General features: G+C 39.3%; 1 protein-coding gene across 2 annotated transcripts in view; it reads left to right on the forward strand.

Annotated features, from left to right (window-relative positions):
* The window catches only part of GABRG3 (gamma-aminobutyric acid type A receptor subunit gamma3), a 335,383-nt gene that overhangs the window by 153,886 nt on the left and 163,908 nt on the right, over positions 1-17,589 (forward strand). Inside the window, exon 4 of one of the 2 annotated variants that reach the window (XM_057404470.1) lies at positions 16,766-16,986. In XM_057404470.1, coding sequence (XP_057260453.1) covers positions 16,766-16,986 — 221 coding nt within the window. The remainder of the gene's footprint in view (positions 1-16,765; positions 16,987-17,589) is intronic. The other variant, XM_057404471.1, reaches the window with a different exon arrangement.

Below are 17,589 nucleotides of genomic sequence, written 5' to 3' on the forward strand. Positions count from 1 at the left end.
ACACCAGGGAAGTTCTGAAATTCATTCAAATTTCACTATTTAGAAGGGGCACTATTCTGAGTTCTTGGTAATAATTGAGTTCTGAGTAATAATTAACATAAATTAACAAAAAGTACATTTGAAGGAAAAGGGCATTCTCTGAAGTACTAACTTTTGCATAGCCCTAAATACCTTTGTGAAACTGGAAGTCAGGCCAGAAACTGCTTTCTTAGACAGGGCTGGAGAACTAAGATAGGACTAAACTCTAGCATGTTACTTTTCTTGTTTATGCAGCAATAGTCTAATGTGAAATTCATAAACTGTTGCTTGTCTCCCACTCTTCAGTTAACTTTGCAAGTAGCAGCAGATTGAAATTAAAGAGACTTTTTTTCTTGTTCTCCTCCTCTGTGAAACTTATCTTTCTGGTGACACAATAACACACCTTTGACAGAAGCGGTGGAATGTGTTGCCATCCAGAACATTCTTTTTCCTCAGCCTGTACCCGACAATATTCTGTCTTGGGATGTGGGAACTCAGGGTTCAAAGCACGTCGACTATCACCTCAGCTATCACCTGAGGCCCCTCAGACTATCTCCTGAGGTGACTCACCTGTCACCTCAGCTAACAAGGACTCCGCTGAATTTGCTCCATAGCATATCATTAGGCATTTAAGGTGTATGAGGCACCTCAGCAAATTAATTCAGAGCTTTCCTGAGTTGTTCTCCTGAACTTAGGCTTCTTAGAACTGTTAAAATTACATTTGGTAGATAAATGGTTTGAGGAATGTCCACCTGCCTTTGCTGACTCTCATCTGAGCCATCAGTTGTACATTCTGTCTTCTTTAAAGCAGGTTTGCTTTAATTTTAGATGCATTGGCCAGTATAGAACTGGCAACTGTCCAGAGATTGTCCCCTAAGAGCCTTTTTTTTTTTTAAACTTTTAATTTGTAGAACTTAATTTTTTTTTCTTACTTGCAGAGTAATTAGTGTTGGCTTATTATCAAAGAACATAACATCAGGTAGAATAGTTCCCATGTTTGCTGTTGTGATTGCTCAGTCTCATTCATCTCTGAAGCGCACCTAGATCTGTGTATTGTAGTAAGAGCAAGATGAAAAGAACCTCAAATGAAGGTTCAGATGAGAAAATTCTTTGGTTTAATATTTGATCACTCATTTCTCCCAGACTGGTGTTGCCACTTTAATTATGAAGGTCACTAAATTCAAACGATCAAAGTTGCAGCAGGTGGACGTTTTGCAACTCTGATAAGTGTTCTTTATGGGTTTAGAGAGATAAACCGCATTAGGATTGCTCCTCAAGCTTTGTTCACTCTAATGACAGCTGACTTTATGCATGAATTTATCAACTAGGACCGTAGGTTGCTTTTTAAAAAATGCATAATTAAAAATTCAGTTGTTCAATAGATGCTTTCAAGAATTCTCACATTTTTCACTTCATTTTTCATGCAATTATTTCCTCCAGAACAATTTCAACCATCTTTCTCTGGCTTTCATTCCACATTTTAAGAATGAGAAAAATCTGCTTAGAGCAATTTGTACTTTGGGTCCTTTGTTTTCATTCTTACTCTTATGCTAGGAAATTAGAAAGTAAGGATTCATGCAGGGTTCCATTAGCAAAAAGCATGTCCACTTCTTTCATGTTGTCACAATAGGCTAGGCTTTTGCATTGAAAATGTTATAATAACTTTTCCCTTTCATAGACTTTTGAAATGTATATGACGAATTGTTTCATGAAACATTTTTAAAGCAAAACTTCACAGCTGGGCATTATGAAATATGTTTTATAAAATAACGGTGAAATAGAAAATTGCCATGGAAAAGAGTTGAGTTTTTTTCCTGTATTAGCATAAGTTGGCAAATCGGAGCTGAGTTTTTATCTCCTGCTACAACAGCACCAAGTTTGGAGATGCTCAAGTCAAGAAAACAGCATGAATGTGTATTGATGTCAGGTAAAAATGGAAACCAGTGTTAGCCCTTTGATTTCCATGTCTTCTTGCTGGACTTCCAGGTGTTTGCTACAGTTCAGCAGTGAAATAGAACATGAAATGTTTGTCCTATTTTCGGGTGAAAGGAGCTTTAGTAATCTATGAAGAAAGGCTGAGATAGTTGGGGTTATTCAGCCTGGTGAAGAGAAGACTTTGGGGAGACCTTACTGCAGCTTTTCGGTTCTTAAAAGGGGCCTATAAGAAAAATGAGGAGAGACCTTTTGTACTAGGGCCTGTTGTAGTAGGATGTAGGGGTGATGGTTTTAAACTCAGAGAGGGGAGATTCAGGGTGAGCATGGAGAAGAAAAGATTTTATAATGAGGGTGGTAAAATACTGGCACAGGTTGCTCATAGAGATGGTAGATGCATCATCCTTGGAGACATTCAAGGCCAGGCTGGATATGGTTCTGTGCAACCTGATCTAGTTGAAGATGTCCCTGCACATTGCAGGGGGGTTGGACTAGATAACCTTCGAAGGTCCCTTCCAACCCAAACTATTCTATGATTCTGTGGTTATATGATTCTAAGTTTATATTCTTTGCAGTGGAAAATGTTCAAGGATTCAGAAAGAAATCCTGTGAGTTCCTGAGCAAAACATTTATTTTCATCTTACTTTTACTGAAATTGGGAAAAAGAAAAACAAAATAGAAATAAAAATAAAACCTTTACCAATTTAAGAACAGTATTCAGAAACGAAAGAAATGAATTCTGAATAAGCCAAAATACATTGAGTTGGAGAAATGTGGCTGGGTTAACATTATTATTTCTCTTCTGTCATTAAATACAAGTTAAAAAATAACAGCAAAAAGACTTTATAGATTGAATTACCAGTGATATTCAATGATGGACAAGGGATCAGCTTGAGCCCATGTACCGCAGAAAACAACATACAGGCATTACATTGACCCTGTGACTTTCCCAGCATAAATATGTCCAAACGAAACAAACAGAACCTCCACAGCCTCTTCTGTCAAGAGAGAAGCTGGTGCTTTCCCAGCATCTCTCTGATTAAATTTCCTGCTGTGTGGTGCCAATGGCAGTGAGTACCCTGAGCCCACAGCCAAAAGATTGGTGGGTATCTGAGAAGGGTGGGAGAAGAGGGACTGATGTGGAGTGGTTACCATAGCAACAGGGAGGGGACCAGTGGGAAGGGGGGGGGAGGAGAACAGAGATGGGAGTGTTACCATGGCAACAGACGGAGCGCCTTTCTCAACTGGGTTGGAGATGCAGTTGCCCTTACTTCTAATTGTCTGCCTGGTGCTGGGGGATTTAGGCACAATGTACCAGGAGTGACTGGCACACTGTTAGCACCCACATATATCACCTGTTTCATTTCTAGTTAGAAAGTAAAACTGCACTGAAGATAAAATGTTTTTCCCGCAAAAGTTCCACCCCTTTTAATTTCTTTTGACTGATTATTATCTTATAACCAGTTCACAAGTGGCAACAGAATTACTTTTAATTCTTTCTAATATAGTGAAAAAAACTGTATGCCAGCATTAGTTACTAATTGTGCAGTGCTAGAAGAGATGCTGAATTAGGGACTGACTTTGAACAATGTTAGGGAGTAAGTTTATCTTAGACATCATTACATCACTCTATTTCCTTTTACCTAACAAGCTTTGCAAGGTAGATTTTACAATTTCTTGTTTAGGTTGGCTCCTTTGAATTTCCCCGTCTGAGGAGTGATGGAATTTGTGAGTATAAGAGGAATGCACTCATATAAAACCGATAGATGCAGCCTGAACTCTCAAAATTTCTATCATTGAATGGCCTAGTGAATGGCAATCGGCCATCTACTATTACATGTGGTGTCACTTTTCTCGCATACTAGGGACTGTGAAGAATTACCAGTGTCAATGGGTGATTTAATATGAGTCTCATATCAAAACGTAATGGAATAAAATCTAGGGGAAGCTAAAGTTTGATCAATTTCAGCTTGAAAAGTAGGGTCTTGATGGGAGACAGAGCTATTTTGAGTGTCAAACCATCTTGGTAAGAAGGCTTGGTAGGAAGTATGACCTGGATGACTGGAGTTGGAACCACCCACAAAAACAGATCAAATAAAAGAAAAAAGTAAAAATGCCCAAGAGGTGAAGAAACTGAGGCAAGGATAGGCTTATAGATATTTACCCTATTGAAATTTCTCTGTGAATGTGTTAAGAAGCCTGCAGATATTTGCCTGCTATATTTTCCTCTGAAGAGATAAGCTGTAAACCAGAGTGTCCTCAGCTTGGAAATGTGGGAGGGCTAGGCTCAGCCCACTGAAGGCAGCCAGCACAATCTTAGAGGTTATATATACTGAATATGGAGTCTCAGCCTCCCTTCAAAGAATGCTTCCAGTAATGCAGAAGCTGAGAATGGTCTGGTTTTGTCTGAGTGAGCAATGCAGAGGGGTGCAGGGCTGCTTCTGCTCCTCTGGAGGCCGAGAGCAAGAAAGGCTTGAGCACAGCTGAGACTCTCATTATAGAGTGTCTCTCTGTGCTTATGTGGCAAAACAGCCTTGATCTCATTTTTAGAGCGATTAAACATTTGCATTTCTCTCAAATGCAAATGAGGGCTTTTACAAATGAGCTTTTTCTACTCCTTTGTGCACAGTCGGCTTTTTTATTCATTGTTTTGTTTAATGATGTTAACACCTATTTGCATCCTGTGGATACAGGATATAACTTCCTTACTGTTACTTCATTTACTTACTTGATTTCTGTCATCCAGCACTTTAAGCTTTCTTTTTGGATCCTATTTCTGTTGTAATGAATTTAGACTTTGTGAACTGGGTATGTCTATTTTGCTAAATCAAAGATGTCTAGGGACCAATGCTTGTCCCCAGGACTGAGTGGCACCAACTGGGGCATGTCTACATTTCTTAGTTTTAGCTGCCTCTGTGACAGATTTACCTTGGTAGGAACAGTGAAAGAAAGTCAGCAAGGTGAATGAGTGGGTGTGTGGTACTCAAGCTATGTTTATATTCTCCATTTATTCAGCTATGGAGATGGTGATAGTTATGGTGATAGTTAGAGCACTAAGTTAGTGCTTCTTTTGAGGAAAAGCACAACAAATGCAGTATCGTATGCATTTATTTATTTTGACCTTTGAAGATGTTCACTGATGGGTGGCAGGGTGGTTGCAAATGGGAGAGGTTTTGAAAGAATGGTGTTTAAATCCTTGGTGAGCTGTAGCTTTCCTGCACAACCCTGGAGAAGACACAGATGCCCTCAATATCTTGGCTTCTGAGAAAGTAAAAGAATGGTATAACTTTTGTTTGTTTGCTTGTTTGTTTCCTCAGATAGGGTGTTGTAAGCATAAGAGGGCAACTCCACTCCTCTTGCTTATCTAAGAGGGACTTGGATACTGTACTAAAGGGGTATGTGGGTTCTTGAAATATAACATAACCTCAGGAGAGCTGGAGGGGAACAGCTGGAACAGAACTTTTACCCATCTGATTTTGCCATCTGCCTCCTTACAAAATGCTCCTTATCATCTTTCCTCTTGCTCATGATTCTGCACGAGACCCTCACTGTACCTGATCCTGTCTGTTTTTTCATCACTGCCCTATCTCCCATTCTTTTACAACTGTTCCTGTGATAAGAGTGACAGTGCATGTAAAAGCATCATGGCGACCTTTGCTTTTCTAGTTTGGCAATTCCATAAAAGTTGTTTCAAAATGTTTGTTCACTTGTTTGGCCAAAAAGCCCTCTCTTCATCATTGAAGCAAACAGAAAAAATACAGAGATATGCACATAAAGTGTGCAGGCTTTGAGAGTGCACTTATTTTCATGAACAGGGAAGTCCAGCTTTTGTTTTGAATAATCTAATGCCTCAGGAACTATGCTTATAAAGTTGATACATCTTTTGTTGTAATATGTGAATACTATTGAGTATCTTTATAATTTGTTTTATACTTTCTTCAGATATCAAGTATCCTTAGGAGACCTTAATAGTGTACTTTATTATATTAAGTACAGAGATTAGCATATGGTCATAGACTTTTAATTTCCTTTCTTTTTTTCTTATATTCAGTGATAATTCATTTTTATTTCTTTACTATTTCCTCAGGAGTTAAGCATGTCCTTGTGCATTTGTCTTACTAAAGTCACAAGTTAACAACCTTGGTTTCTTACCATATCTAATTATGCAGTTGGCATCTCTCTCTCTCTCTTCTCTTCCCTCCCGCCCACCCCCTTCCATTCTCTCTTATAAAATGCAACCTGTCTGCTGACTTAGTAAAGCCTTAAATTACAGAATTACAGGTCAGATTGGGCACTGTACTTTCTCTGTCAATCGTAACATAATTTCTTCCAGCAGCAATCCCTTTTGTGACTATTCTGATTCACATTTCCGGTTACATTGCACACCATATAACAGTGATCAAAAGTCTGCCCATTGCCATCTATCACCCACCTCTACTTCTCCTGCAACTTGCTTGCATGCTTTGGACGTCCCTTTTTCTGAAGTGCCCCAGTTTAAGGTCATGTAGTTAACGCTCATCAAAGACAGAGCTTCTCATCAGGCCCTGTCTGCAACAGGGCATGAGCCCTGACCCCCTTGACACACTAAGAAAAGAGGCTGTGGAAATGCAGCTAGATCATAGAAATCAGAATGTTTCTGGGAATGCTCTAAGAGAAACAGAAGCTAACAGTACAGTCTCAAAGTAAATGGGAAGCAGTGATATTCAGCGAGAATGAAGAGTATTCCACCAAAAAAGATGGAAAGAGAATAGATCTACAGCTGTTTTTCTAAAATGAGCTACATTCTTTCTAATTTCATGCTGTGTTTCTGATTGTGAAACGATTGATTGAATCAGAAGGGATAATCCATCAGTGAAGGAGTGAAGGTATGAAGGAACTTTAGGGGATTGGCCAAGAGAAACATGTTCAGCCCTTCCATTAAGTGTAAGAAGTTATCTGGAGTACAGCAGGACTACAGCTGGCCTCCAAGAAGCCAAAATAGGTGCAGTGAAACAATGAATGTTTACTCAGGGAAAGGAAATGCTACACAATAATTGCATATTTTGTTTTTAGTGTGAGATTAGCTGTCTTTCACTCTTTATAATAGCAAGAAATCAGTGAAATAACCTCCTGAAGCAGCTAGAAAGCAATGCTATAGCGAAGAAGGCGAGCTTCCATCCTCCTTCGCCAAGACTCCTGCTGAGGCAGTGATGAGAAGAGCTTTTTTTTTTTGACTCAGAGCATTCAGCTATGGAAACAATTGTGACTGCTTGCTGTAATGTTTTGCCACTGTTAACCTGAATAGTTGTTATATCTGTGGTGACAATCTGAGTGTTGACTTTGCTTCTTTCATTGTATTTTCTCTATGTAACCGTCGTGCTTGTAAATTTATGAATGTATCAAAGCAAATTCTCACAAATTTGCAAGTTATTCCAAGTATTTCTAGGCATAAAACAGTTCGGAAAATTTTCAAAGTTATATATTTAACTACCACCATAAACCTAATCATTCTATGTTTTGGTTTTGTTTTTTTTTGGGGGGGGGAGTCTTTTTAAGGTGCAGCCTCAATGCTGCTGGGAAAAATCAAATTAAGAAAAAAAGATATTTTGAAAGTGGGGACATGTTTTCTGAGCTCTTCTGCCTCATAGAGGTTATTAGGAATAACGATAGGAGCTGGAGGAGGAGGAGGTGCAGAAGCAGAAAGAGTGGAAATAAAGGAGACTGTTGGAGAACGGAAAGGTAAGCTACTATATGCTGTCCCTTAGGCCTCAAAATCCAGTGTTGTACATAGGGTGAAGTAAATCCCCCACACTTAGCTGCCTAGCAGCCTCTGAAGAGATGAAGCTCCGAGCTGGCAGATACTTCAGAGAAGGTTACAGGCAGCCCTAATGGTGTTACTCCGCTTATTGCAAGCAGTGTTGAAAACAAGGTAAACTTTCAGGACACGTACAAGAAGGCTTGTGTTGGTCTTGATGATACCACAAGAGTTTTGAATATACACTGCACATGAAATACACACTTTGTTTTAGCAGCTCTTCTCCAGCAGACTTCATTTATTTCTTTCTGCATTATTTCCACAAAATGGGAGTGTATAGGTTTCAAAATGGCTTTGCCGGAAAATGGTAGACCATTCTGCTACTTTCAGTTCCTTCCCATAGGGTATCTAAGTGTTTTTCTACAATTTTTAAAACTAGAATTCAAGTTGTGCACAGGATGCAAAAACAACAAATACCGGTTGCAGAGTAATGTGAAGGTAACATCTTAAGCCTTCCAGGGCTCTCCTGGAATCAACTGTAGTTCCTGACTTTTTATAATCTATGCACTACGCAGTCTGGAAAACAACCAGCACGCACCATGCGGCAATTGCTGCAGAATATTTATTTCCATCAAGATCAAATCTAACCATGAGCACGGCCTTTACCTCTTCAAATGATCAACAGTGTGTTCAGAAGATGTTCCACTGGACAACGGACAGTGGTCTTCTCCTTCTAAGCCACATATTCAGGGTAAGGTATGATGAATCAGGAAAACTAAATGTGGGCAGTGCTCCTCAGAATGACTCTTGGTATTTTGCTATCAGACGCGTGAATGTTCTGGTTCAGGAAGAGGGAACTACTCATCCCATATTTCAGTGACCATTTCTTCTTTCACTCTTTTGTCACACACACAACTAAAGGGGTGGCTGAATCAATCAGCCCTTTGCAGGGTAATCATTGGTAATTCAGTTGTTGATTAAACTTTTATTTCAGCAGTGATCTGGACTGGAAAAAAGTATTGTTGAAAATGAGCTTCAGACTCTGAAAAGAGTACTCACTCTTACTGTTCTTCAAGTGCACAAAATTGCAGACTAAGATGTCTTGTGTGTTGCTTTGATGTTTGGGGCATTTCCTATTAAAACACAGTATCTCAAAAAGCTTCTCTTTGTACTTTTAATCCAAGCATAACAAAGGCATAAAGAAAGAACATTTCCATGTGTGTTCACCTGTGGTCTCTGCTGAGTGCACAAAGAGGGACACCCAGCCTTGAGGGATTTTGCTCCCATTTCCTTCCTGTTTCCCTAAACAGCCCTGTGCCATGCCCCATCTTTAAACCATAATGTTTAACATTTCTGCGATGCTGTTTACATGTAAAAGGTTCTACCATTATTATTTTTTTCTAAGCCTACTTCATACTGAATGCTTTGGACTGAAGTATAAAAGAGGAGCTTAATAATTATTTCCAGAACAGTGTAAGACTAATAAAAATGATTGCCCACTTTGGTGAAGTCAAGCCTTTTGACAACTAAAGGAGATTTTATCCCTCACACAATTTATCAGATGAGTTTCAGGCTTACGGGAAACTGTGTGTGGTGGTGTTGGTGTGATATACAAAGGTTGCAAAGGGCACAGAACAATCGTAACTGGACTCTATAGTTATGTTTTAGCTGATTACCAGTCTTATGCAAATCCCAATAATAGCTTTAATCAAAGACTGTCTCACCCCATCATCAATCAAGGTATAGGCTCTACGATTAAAAAACTAAACAGTTTTGAAGAGTTAGAGAAATAATTATAAATTAATCAGAAAAAATAACATTAGTTGCCTAAAGGCTTCCTAAAGAATAGGAAAATGGACTCTTGAGGTGATGGTGCCTCTTCTGGTAGGCAATAGTAAGAACCTGGAAATTATAATGCAAGAAATTCTTGCATTTTTTTCAAGGGCAATACTCGTTGTTGTTGTGAGTAATTGTGAAAATGAAGAAAATAGCAGGCTGCAGCAGAAGCAACAAGGACATACTATACCATTATCCATAGTCATTCACAGATTACCTGACTGTGACAGCCAATTAAATTGTATTTTCCAGGATTAACCCACAGATAAAATGATACATCGTGGTAGGGGAAAAGCTTCATGTATTGCCAGTAGCATGTGAGCTCCTCTTTTGGATGAGAAAACAATGAAAGACTTGGTTGAGAGCATATCTTTTTCTCTGTGAGTACAGATGCCTCAAACAATAGCACTTTCAAGGTATTCCAAATTATTAATCATTCCTGCACAGTTAAGGAGCAAATAACTCACCTCTGGCTTGATTATTTTCAAGGCATTAATGAAACCACATTAGGAATATTTGAAAATGTAAAAAATTGGCTAAAATCAAGTAGGTTGAACCCTGACTCTGTACAGTTATTTCTAGGTAATACTGCTAACTCATTATGTTCCCTGTCCACAAATAAATAAATAAAAGGAAGAAAGAAAAATCATCTCTGGCTTATTGCTCTGTACATAAGCATAAAACAGAAAGATGCCATCTCATTAAATCATCACTTGGTTTAGAAAAAAAATAAAATCAGTCACTTCCTCATCTCATTCAGTAATTTTTCACAGCAAAGTTTCAGATTTAAAGGAGAGCATATAAAATTTGAATGCAAAGAAATACATAAAACCCTAATCTGTTTTCTTGGGTTTAGAAGTTACTTTTGGAAGTTAAGTAAGCCTTGTCAAGTAGAAATTTTAAAATTCCACTTTCAAATATAACCTTGTTGGAGATGATGATAGAAATATTTTCAGTGACAGAAAGTGACTTATTAATTTGAGATTGAACTGAGTGTTTCTTACAAGTACGTTTTGCAAGTAGAACAAACTCTCTTTTTACATGATTAACTGTATAAGATAATGCATTAGTTTAAGGGTAAGTTGCAAAAAAGAACTGATGACAAATTCCTTGGTTATAAGCTAGTCATCATCAGGGAAAAAAAAGAAAGGAAATACATTTCACTCACAGGTACACATTACCTGCCAGAAATGAGGGTTTATCTTTTCAGATGATCAAACAAAATACAAATAAACTGATTTCATTTTACTGAAAAGCTATCAATAATTTAAAATTTCTTAAAAGTCCTGATGCTATGTAGTTAGAAATTCAGCTGAGTGCTTATATTTGTCAGGAGTCTTTGGAAAACATTCTCATATTCTAGTTTCACATTCTTGCTCTTTCAAATTCATAAAATTGTTTACCTTATTAAAAAAAAAAATCATTATATCATCAGGTCTGGACAGATTGTGGAATCATCAAGCATTTCCCATTTTGATGAAGATTTTAATTGTGGGGAATTTAACATACAGGAAGGTAGCTAGGATGACTAAGGCCTCCTGAGAATTAAACCTGGTGAGAAGGGTCAAGGACAGCAAAAAGAGCTTTTTCAAATACATGGCAGATAAAACTAACACCAGAGGCAATGTAGGCCCACTGATGAACGGGATGGGTGCCCTGGTGACAGAAGATACAGAGATGGCAGAGTTACTGAATGCCTTCTTTGTCTCTGTCTACTCTGCTGCAGGCAGTCCTGAAGAGCCCTGTACCCCTGAGACCTTAGATGAAGTCAGGTCGATGGAGCGGTTTGCCTTAGTCGATGAGGAATGGGTTAGAAACCAGTTGAGCAATCTGGACATCCATAAATCCATGGGTCCAGATGGGATGCACCCGCGGGTGCTGAGGGAACTGGCGGAAGTCATTGCTAGACCACTCTCCATCATCTTTACCAAGTCTTGGGAAACGGGAGAGGTGCCTGAGGACTGGAGGAAAGCAAATGTCACTCCAGTCTTCAAAAAGGGCAAGAAGGAGGACCTGGGTAACTATAGACCGGTCAGCCTCACCTCCGTCCCTGGGAAAGTGATGGAACACCTTATCCTTGGTGCCATCTTAAGGCATATCAAGGATAAGAGGGTTATGAGGGGCAGTCAACATGGCTTCACCAAGGGGAAATCATGCTTGACCAATCTCTTAGCCTTTTATGAGGAAATAACACGGTGGATGGATGATGGCAGAGCGGTGGATGTGGTCTACCTTGACTTCAGCAAAGCATTTGACACAGTCTCCCACAGCATCCTCACAGCTAAGTTGAGGAAGTGTGGATTGGATGATCAGGTAGTGAGGTGGACTGTGAACTGGCTGAAGGAGAGAAGCCAGAGAGTTGTAGTCTATGGGGCGGAGTCTAGTTGGAGGCCTGTAACTAGTGGAGTGCCTCAAGAGTCAGTACTGGGACCAGTATTATTTAATATATTCATCAATGATTTAGATGAGGGAATTGAGTGTACTGTCAGCAAGTTTGCTGATGACACTAAGCTGGGAGGAGTGGCTGACACGCCAGAAGGCTGTGCTGCCATCCAGCGAGACCTGGACAGGCTGGAGAGTTGGGCAGGGATAACTTGATGAAATATAACAAGGGAAAGTGTAGAGTCCTGCATCTGGGCAGGAACAACCCCAGGTTCCAGTATGGGTTGGGGAACGACCTGTTAGCAGTGTAGGGGAGAGGGACCTGGGGATCCTAGTGGACGACAGGATGACCATGAGCCAACACTGTGCCCTTGTGGCCAAGAAGGCCAATGTCATCCTGGGGTGTATTAGAAGGGGGGTGGTTAGTAGGTCGAGAGAGGTCCTCCTTCCCCTCTACTCTGCCCTGGTGAGACCGCATCTGGAATATTGTGTCCAGTTCTGGGCCCCTCAGTTCAAGAAGGACAGGGAGCTGCTGGAGAGAGTCCAGCACAGGGCAACTAAGATGATTAAGGGAGTGGAGCATCTCCCTTATGAGGAAAGCCTGAGGGAGCTGGGTCTCTATAGTTTAGAGAAGAGGAGACTGAGGGGTGACCTTATTAGTGTATATAAATATATAAAGGGGGAGTGTCACGAGGATGGAGCCAGGCTCTACTCAGTGGCAAACAATGATAGGACAAGGGGTAATGGGTACAAACTGGAACACAAGAGGTTCCACTTAAACTTGAGAAGAAACTTCTTCTCAGTGAGGGTGATGGAACACTGGAACAGGCTGCCCAGGGAGGTTGTGGAGTCTCCTTCCCTGGAGACATTCAAAACTCGCCTGGACACATTCCTGTGTAACATTATCTAGGTGTTCCTGCTCTGGCTGGGGGATTGGACTAGGTGATCTTTTGAGGTCCCTTCCAATCTCTAGCATACTGTGATATAGCATGCTTTATGAAATTACTTTCAAAGATAAGCATAATAAAACCATTTAAATTAAAAATAAATTATTATTTTGTCAGTCCCCTCAAGTTTATAACTGAATTTTGCATCAGAGAAATTTAATTTTTATTTCAGAAATATGCAGTGTACTAAAGGAAATAAGATTTCCCTAGGATTTCCTTTCATGTTAACGTGTAGACCTATTTTTCCCCTTAGGGTTGCCCCTTCTTCTCAAGGAGAATGTCTTTTCAGAACTGTGGCTGCTCAGTGCATCCAGGCATGGTGTGAATGTGTGGTATAAGAAGGAAGAATCTTGAGTCTGTTGTGGTAGCGTGGCAACTTAGGTGCATGTAAGACAAGAAAACTTAGTGACAGAACATTTTACTCTAGGTAACCTTGGCATCATTTCATGAAGACTACAGTTCCACATTTCTGCCGCTGGGAAGACATCTTATTGAAAATTTTTATTTCTTACAACATTTCTGGTGCAGTGGTAGAACAGAACATAAAGAATACTATTGGAGTTGTAGGATGTTGCTTTATCTGAGGCATCATTTCACTAAAACCTGATGTCGTGCTGGAACTCTCTTAGTACAACCATTATATTTCATAAAGATTTAAAATAGCAGGCATTAGCTAGCAAATTAAAAGCAGTTCTTTCTTATATTATGTTAACCCGTATATGAGACCAACGTAGAAACCTTTCTTCTGGCAGTTTCTTGTTGGATGCTGTGTGTTGGAGACCACTGTACCAGCTTTGTGCAAAGCAGCATATGGAAGCTGCTGCCTTCACTAGGAACTGAGTATCTGTTGTCAGTGAAGATAAAGGTAATTTTCCTGAAGTGTACACAGGCCTAGCTCCATTACCAGTGAAGAACTGAGTGCCAGTTTCAAAAGTGTCCCTTCCTAGTAGATTGAATATATGAATACCAATACCCTGTTAACTGCTTGGTTGAGACTGGAGAAGTTCCAAAGATTAATATAGTGGATGTGCTGATCTAACGCTCCCTTCTAAAAGGTTTAATAGAATAAAAATGAAGCAATTGGATTTTAGATATTCAGTGGCATTTTTTACTGGGAAAATTTTGTTTTGTAGTTTGTACATTCTTTATATTGTAAATTAAATGAAAAAAATAGGTGTAAAGTGTTGAAAAAGTCAATGAAACAAATTTCAAATGACTTTGACTTTAATGAAAAAAAAGTTGCTTTGCTTTTGTAGATCTCAGTTTAAAAAAAGACATGCATTTGTTAATTAAATAACACAGAAGATCTGTGAACCATTTAATTCAACTTGAAATGTTTTTTATTAAGGTGAATGGAGTTACAGTGGCCCATTGCAGGGGTATTTTGAATAATGATCATTGCTGGCATGTTCTAGTTGCAGAAATAAGTAAAGGAGATGCAAAATGGGGGTTGGACAGTGGTATTAGCATGGCCCTGCTTCTGGGCTAATGTAACCTGTTTCTCACCCAGGGTAGTTTACTTGGATGGAAACCACAATGATACATACCAAATGGTGCTGGTGCCTACTTTACTCATATCTAGCTGCCCTATTTTCTCAAAACACATCCCTGGCAGCATTCAAGGCCAGGTTGGACGAAGCCTTGGGTGAGATGGTTTAGTGTGAGGTGTCCCTGCCCATGGCAGGGGGGTTGGAACTAGATGATCTTAAGGTCCTTTCCGACCCTAATGATTCTATGATTCTATGATTATGAGCTCAAGGGTTTGGTTTTGGTTTTTTTTTTTCTTTCCCTGAGTAAAAATCTTAAATATCCTAAATCCTAAATATGAAAAATGTAAAATATACTATAGGACAATTATGGCTGCTCCTAAATTTAGTCAGAATAAAGCATTCATATAAAATAATTTCAAATATGAATATCATGCAAAAACTTGCCTTGTAAAAAGACAGCACTGTCATTAGCCAGCTGTATACAAATGGTCTTTGATTCTATAAATACTGATTCTCACATGTGAGCTAAAAAAAAAAATCAACTCACTCAGTATTTGGAGGAACCCATAGACACGTCTGGCATATTTGTCTCTATAGAAGCTGAATGTGCCAAGCTCTTGTTACTGAACTTTCAAGGGCTAAAATGATACGGGCCTGATTGTAAGAAAAAAAAAAAATTAAAAAAAATCTGCACTCTACCATCTTAAATCTGGTGAATTAATGGTGTCTTTTTGAACAAGAAGGGTGCCCTCTGTACATTATATTCTACCCTCTAAGGGCCTGGAGGTGTGCAATTTTCTGCTCATCAAGATGGAAAAAAAAGTCTCCAGATTTAAATCTGTCAGCTTCCCTAAGAAAATAATGCAGTGAAAAACAATAGTGAGATAGGCTGTGAAGAAAAATGGTCCTTAATACCTTTGGTGGCTAGGCTTTAATTCCTTAGGTGATCCTAAGTTATTTGGATACATGCTAGCACACTTATGCACCTATTGATCATTTGCCATCTAGAAATGAGAGGGCCAGAGTGTATTTTGGACTAGGATTACAGTGTGAGTGAATTAGGTTTCGTGGTATTATAATATCAGCTTTGGAAGGATAGCCTGCCAAAAATGTGATAGTGCAGGAGAACGAGATGGCTCTGAGCATAAACGCTGTCCTCAGTTCAGCACAGAAGCTCTTCTAACTATCTGTAAATACAGAAATATACAGTATTGTTTGTATAATAACAGTTCTTTTTACCCCTTCCTGTTTAAACCTAAAGAATAAAGACAAACAAAAAATGCAATAAAAGCAAGTTCAGAGTGACCAAAGGCAAAGACATATCAGACTTTCCACAAATTTTCCTTTGTTCAGATATACCAAGAGTGCATCTACCAGGGGAGCTAAGGAGATGTTTTCCTCTGAGTTATCCACAGTCCTTGCATTAGCCTGTGCTGCAGAGCATAGACTTTGTGACACATCAGCAAACACCTTCCTTGTCATTGATGTGGCCAGCCCTGTGATACTGGAAGGGTCCTTCATGACACAGTCAGAGGGCTATTTCCACAGGGTTCACAGGTAATGCAGTCTGGAAAGTGGAAGGAGAACACAAACAAATCAAACGTGAGCTTTTCCATGCTCTGCTGGCTGGAATTCACAATTCAAATACTGGGTTTTTACACAGTTTCTTCCAGTGGGTATTAAAAGCATAACAGCATGTTTGTATGTTTACCTGTATAATTTTGTCTGTCTATGTATATTTTAATTTCTGCATTTACACCTACTATGACTGCTTACCTACAGTAACACAACAGTAAGCATGGAGTGAAAGGATGAGATTCATGTAAATTATGATATTGGTCTATTCAGGGCAGTAAGCTAATGACCACCCAGCTCTTAGCATCTGGGGTACGTGAGGTGTCTGTAAAGAAGCATGAACATGTCTTTTAAATTCTGCTGTAGTGTGGCCTGAAAAAGAGTGGCTGAACAATTGGTAACAAACAGAACAATTAATTTATTGAACTTACACAACCTCCTCCCCAAAAGGCTCTGGGAATTTACCATTCTCCAGCTTATATGTGTTGCTCCTGTTCATCTTTTGCACCTCTTATATCAGTCTGCCCTACAACAAAGAAGTCTGTGCAAATTGTACCTTGTGGCTGTGACTTTTCTGAGATAATGGAAAAGAATGTGCAGGTGCAGAAATTGTTACAGCACAGGACCAAGGCAAGTGAGGTTTTTGGCCTGATTTCTAAAGTAGCTAGAGTAGGGAAAAAAGGGGAAAAAAGGTAAAAAAAAATAATATTTCCTCAGGGACTAAAAAAGAAAGCATAGATCCATTGGCCTGAAGGTATCCTGATGCTTTACACTCAGATAGACCTTATCAAACACCAAATAATAGTGGGAAATGTGGAACTGATTTCAATTTGTGTATGCTTTCATTGCAGGAATATCAAATTGATATATTTTTTGCCCAGACGTGGACAGATAGCCGTCTTCGCTTCAATAGCACCATGAAAATACTGACTCTGAACAGCAACATGGTTGGCTTGATTTGGATCCCAGACACAATATTTCGAAACTCAAAGACGGCAGAGGCTCACTGGATCACCACCCCCAACCAACTCCTCCGCATATGGAATGATGGCAAGATCTTGTACACTCTCAGGTGAGCACTCCATGAGTTGCAGTGATGAAAACTTCTCTTATCTCTACTGTGGTAGTAGTAAATTTCAGTGGTATCTTTGTTCTCCTCTGCTGTGTTCTTCGTGATGCTTACCTGACCATGCTTGACAAGTATGAAATATTCAGACGTAAGTACTGCTGAGTTTAAAAAAACCAAACTTGTGTCTTTCTAAAAAAGAAATTTTGAGAAATAGGTCTGTCTAAATTGTAGAAGTTCACCTTTCTGGTGCCTATAATAAAATCAAGAGCATGTAGTCCCATAAAACCTGTCAGAAACCTTTCTGATCAGACTTAGATGCAGGGTTGAATAAAATATTTCCAGATTCATGCTAATGCCATTACTTGATTCTTCAAAGAAGTCACACCGAAAGATATTCTGTAATACCTCATTGGATGGTGAATTGCTTGAGGAAAGGCTTTTAGAGTTTTTCTATCTTTGTCATACCATCGACTCTGTAGTATTAGAAATACTGTATACGTTTGCATAAAAAAGTCTGTGGAAATCAAAATATGTGTTTACTTATGGAAGAGATGAATTGCTCAGAAGGGAGTTTTGCCATAAGCCATATTCTACACAGCAAGCTGT

The sequence above is a fragment of the Pezoporus wallicus genome, unplaced genomic scaffold (genome assembly GCF_028554395.1).
Source record: "Pezoporus wallicus isolate ANWC-B61680 ecotype Strahan unplaced genomic scaffold, APGP_CSIRO_Pwel_v1 contig_5787, whole genome shotgun sequence".
NCBI classification, from domain to species: domain Eukaryota; kingdom Metazoa; phylum Chordata; class Aves; order Psittaciformes; family Psittacidae; genus Pezoporus; species Pezoporus wallicus.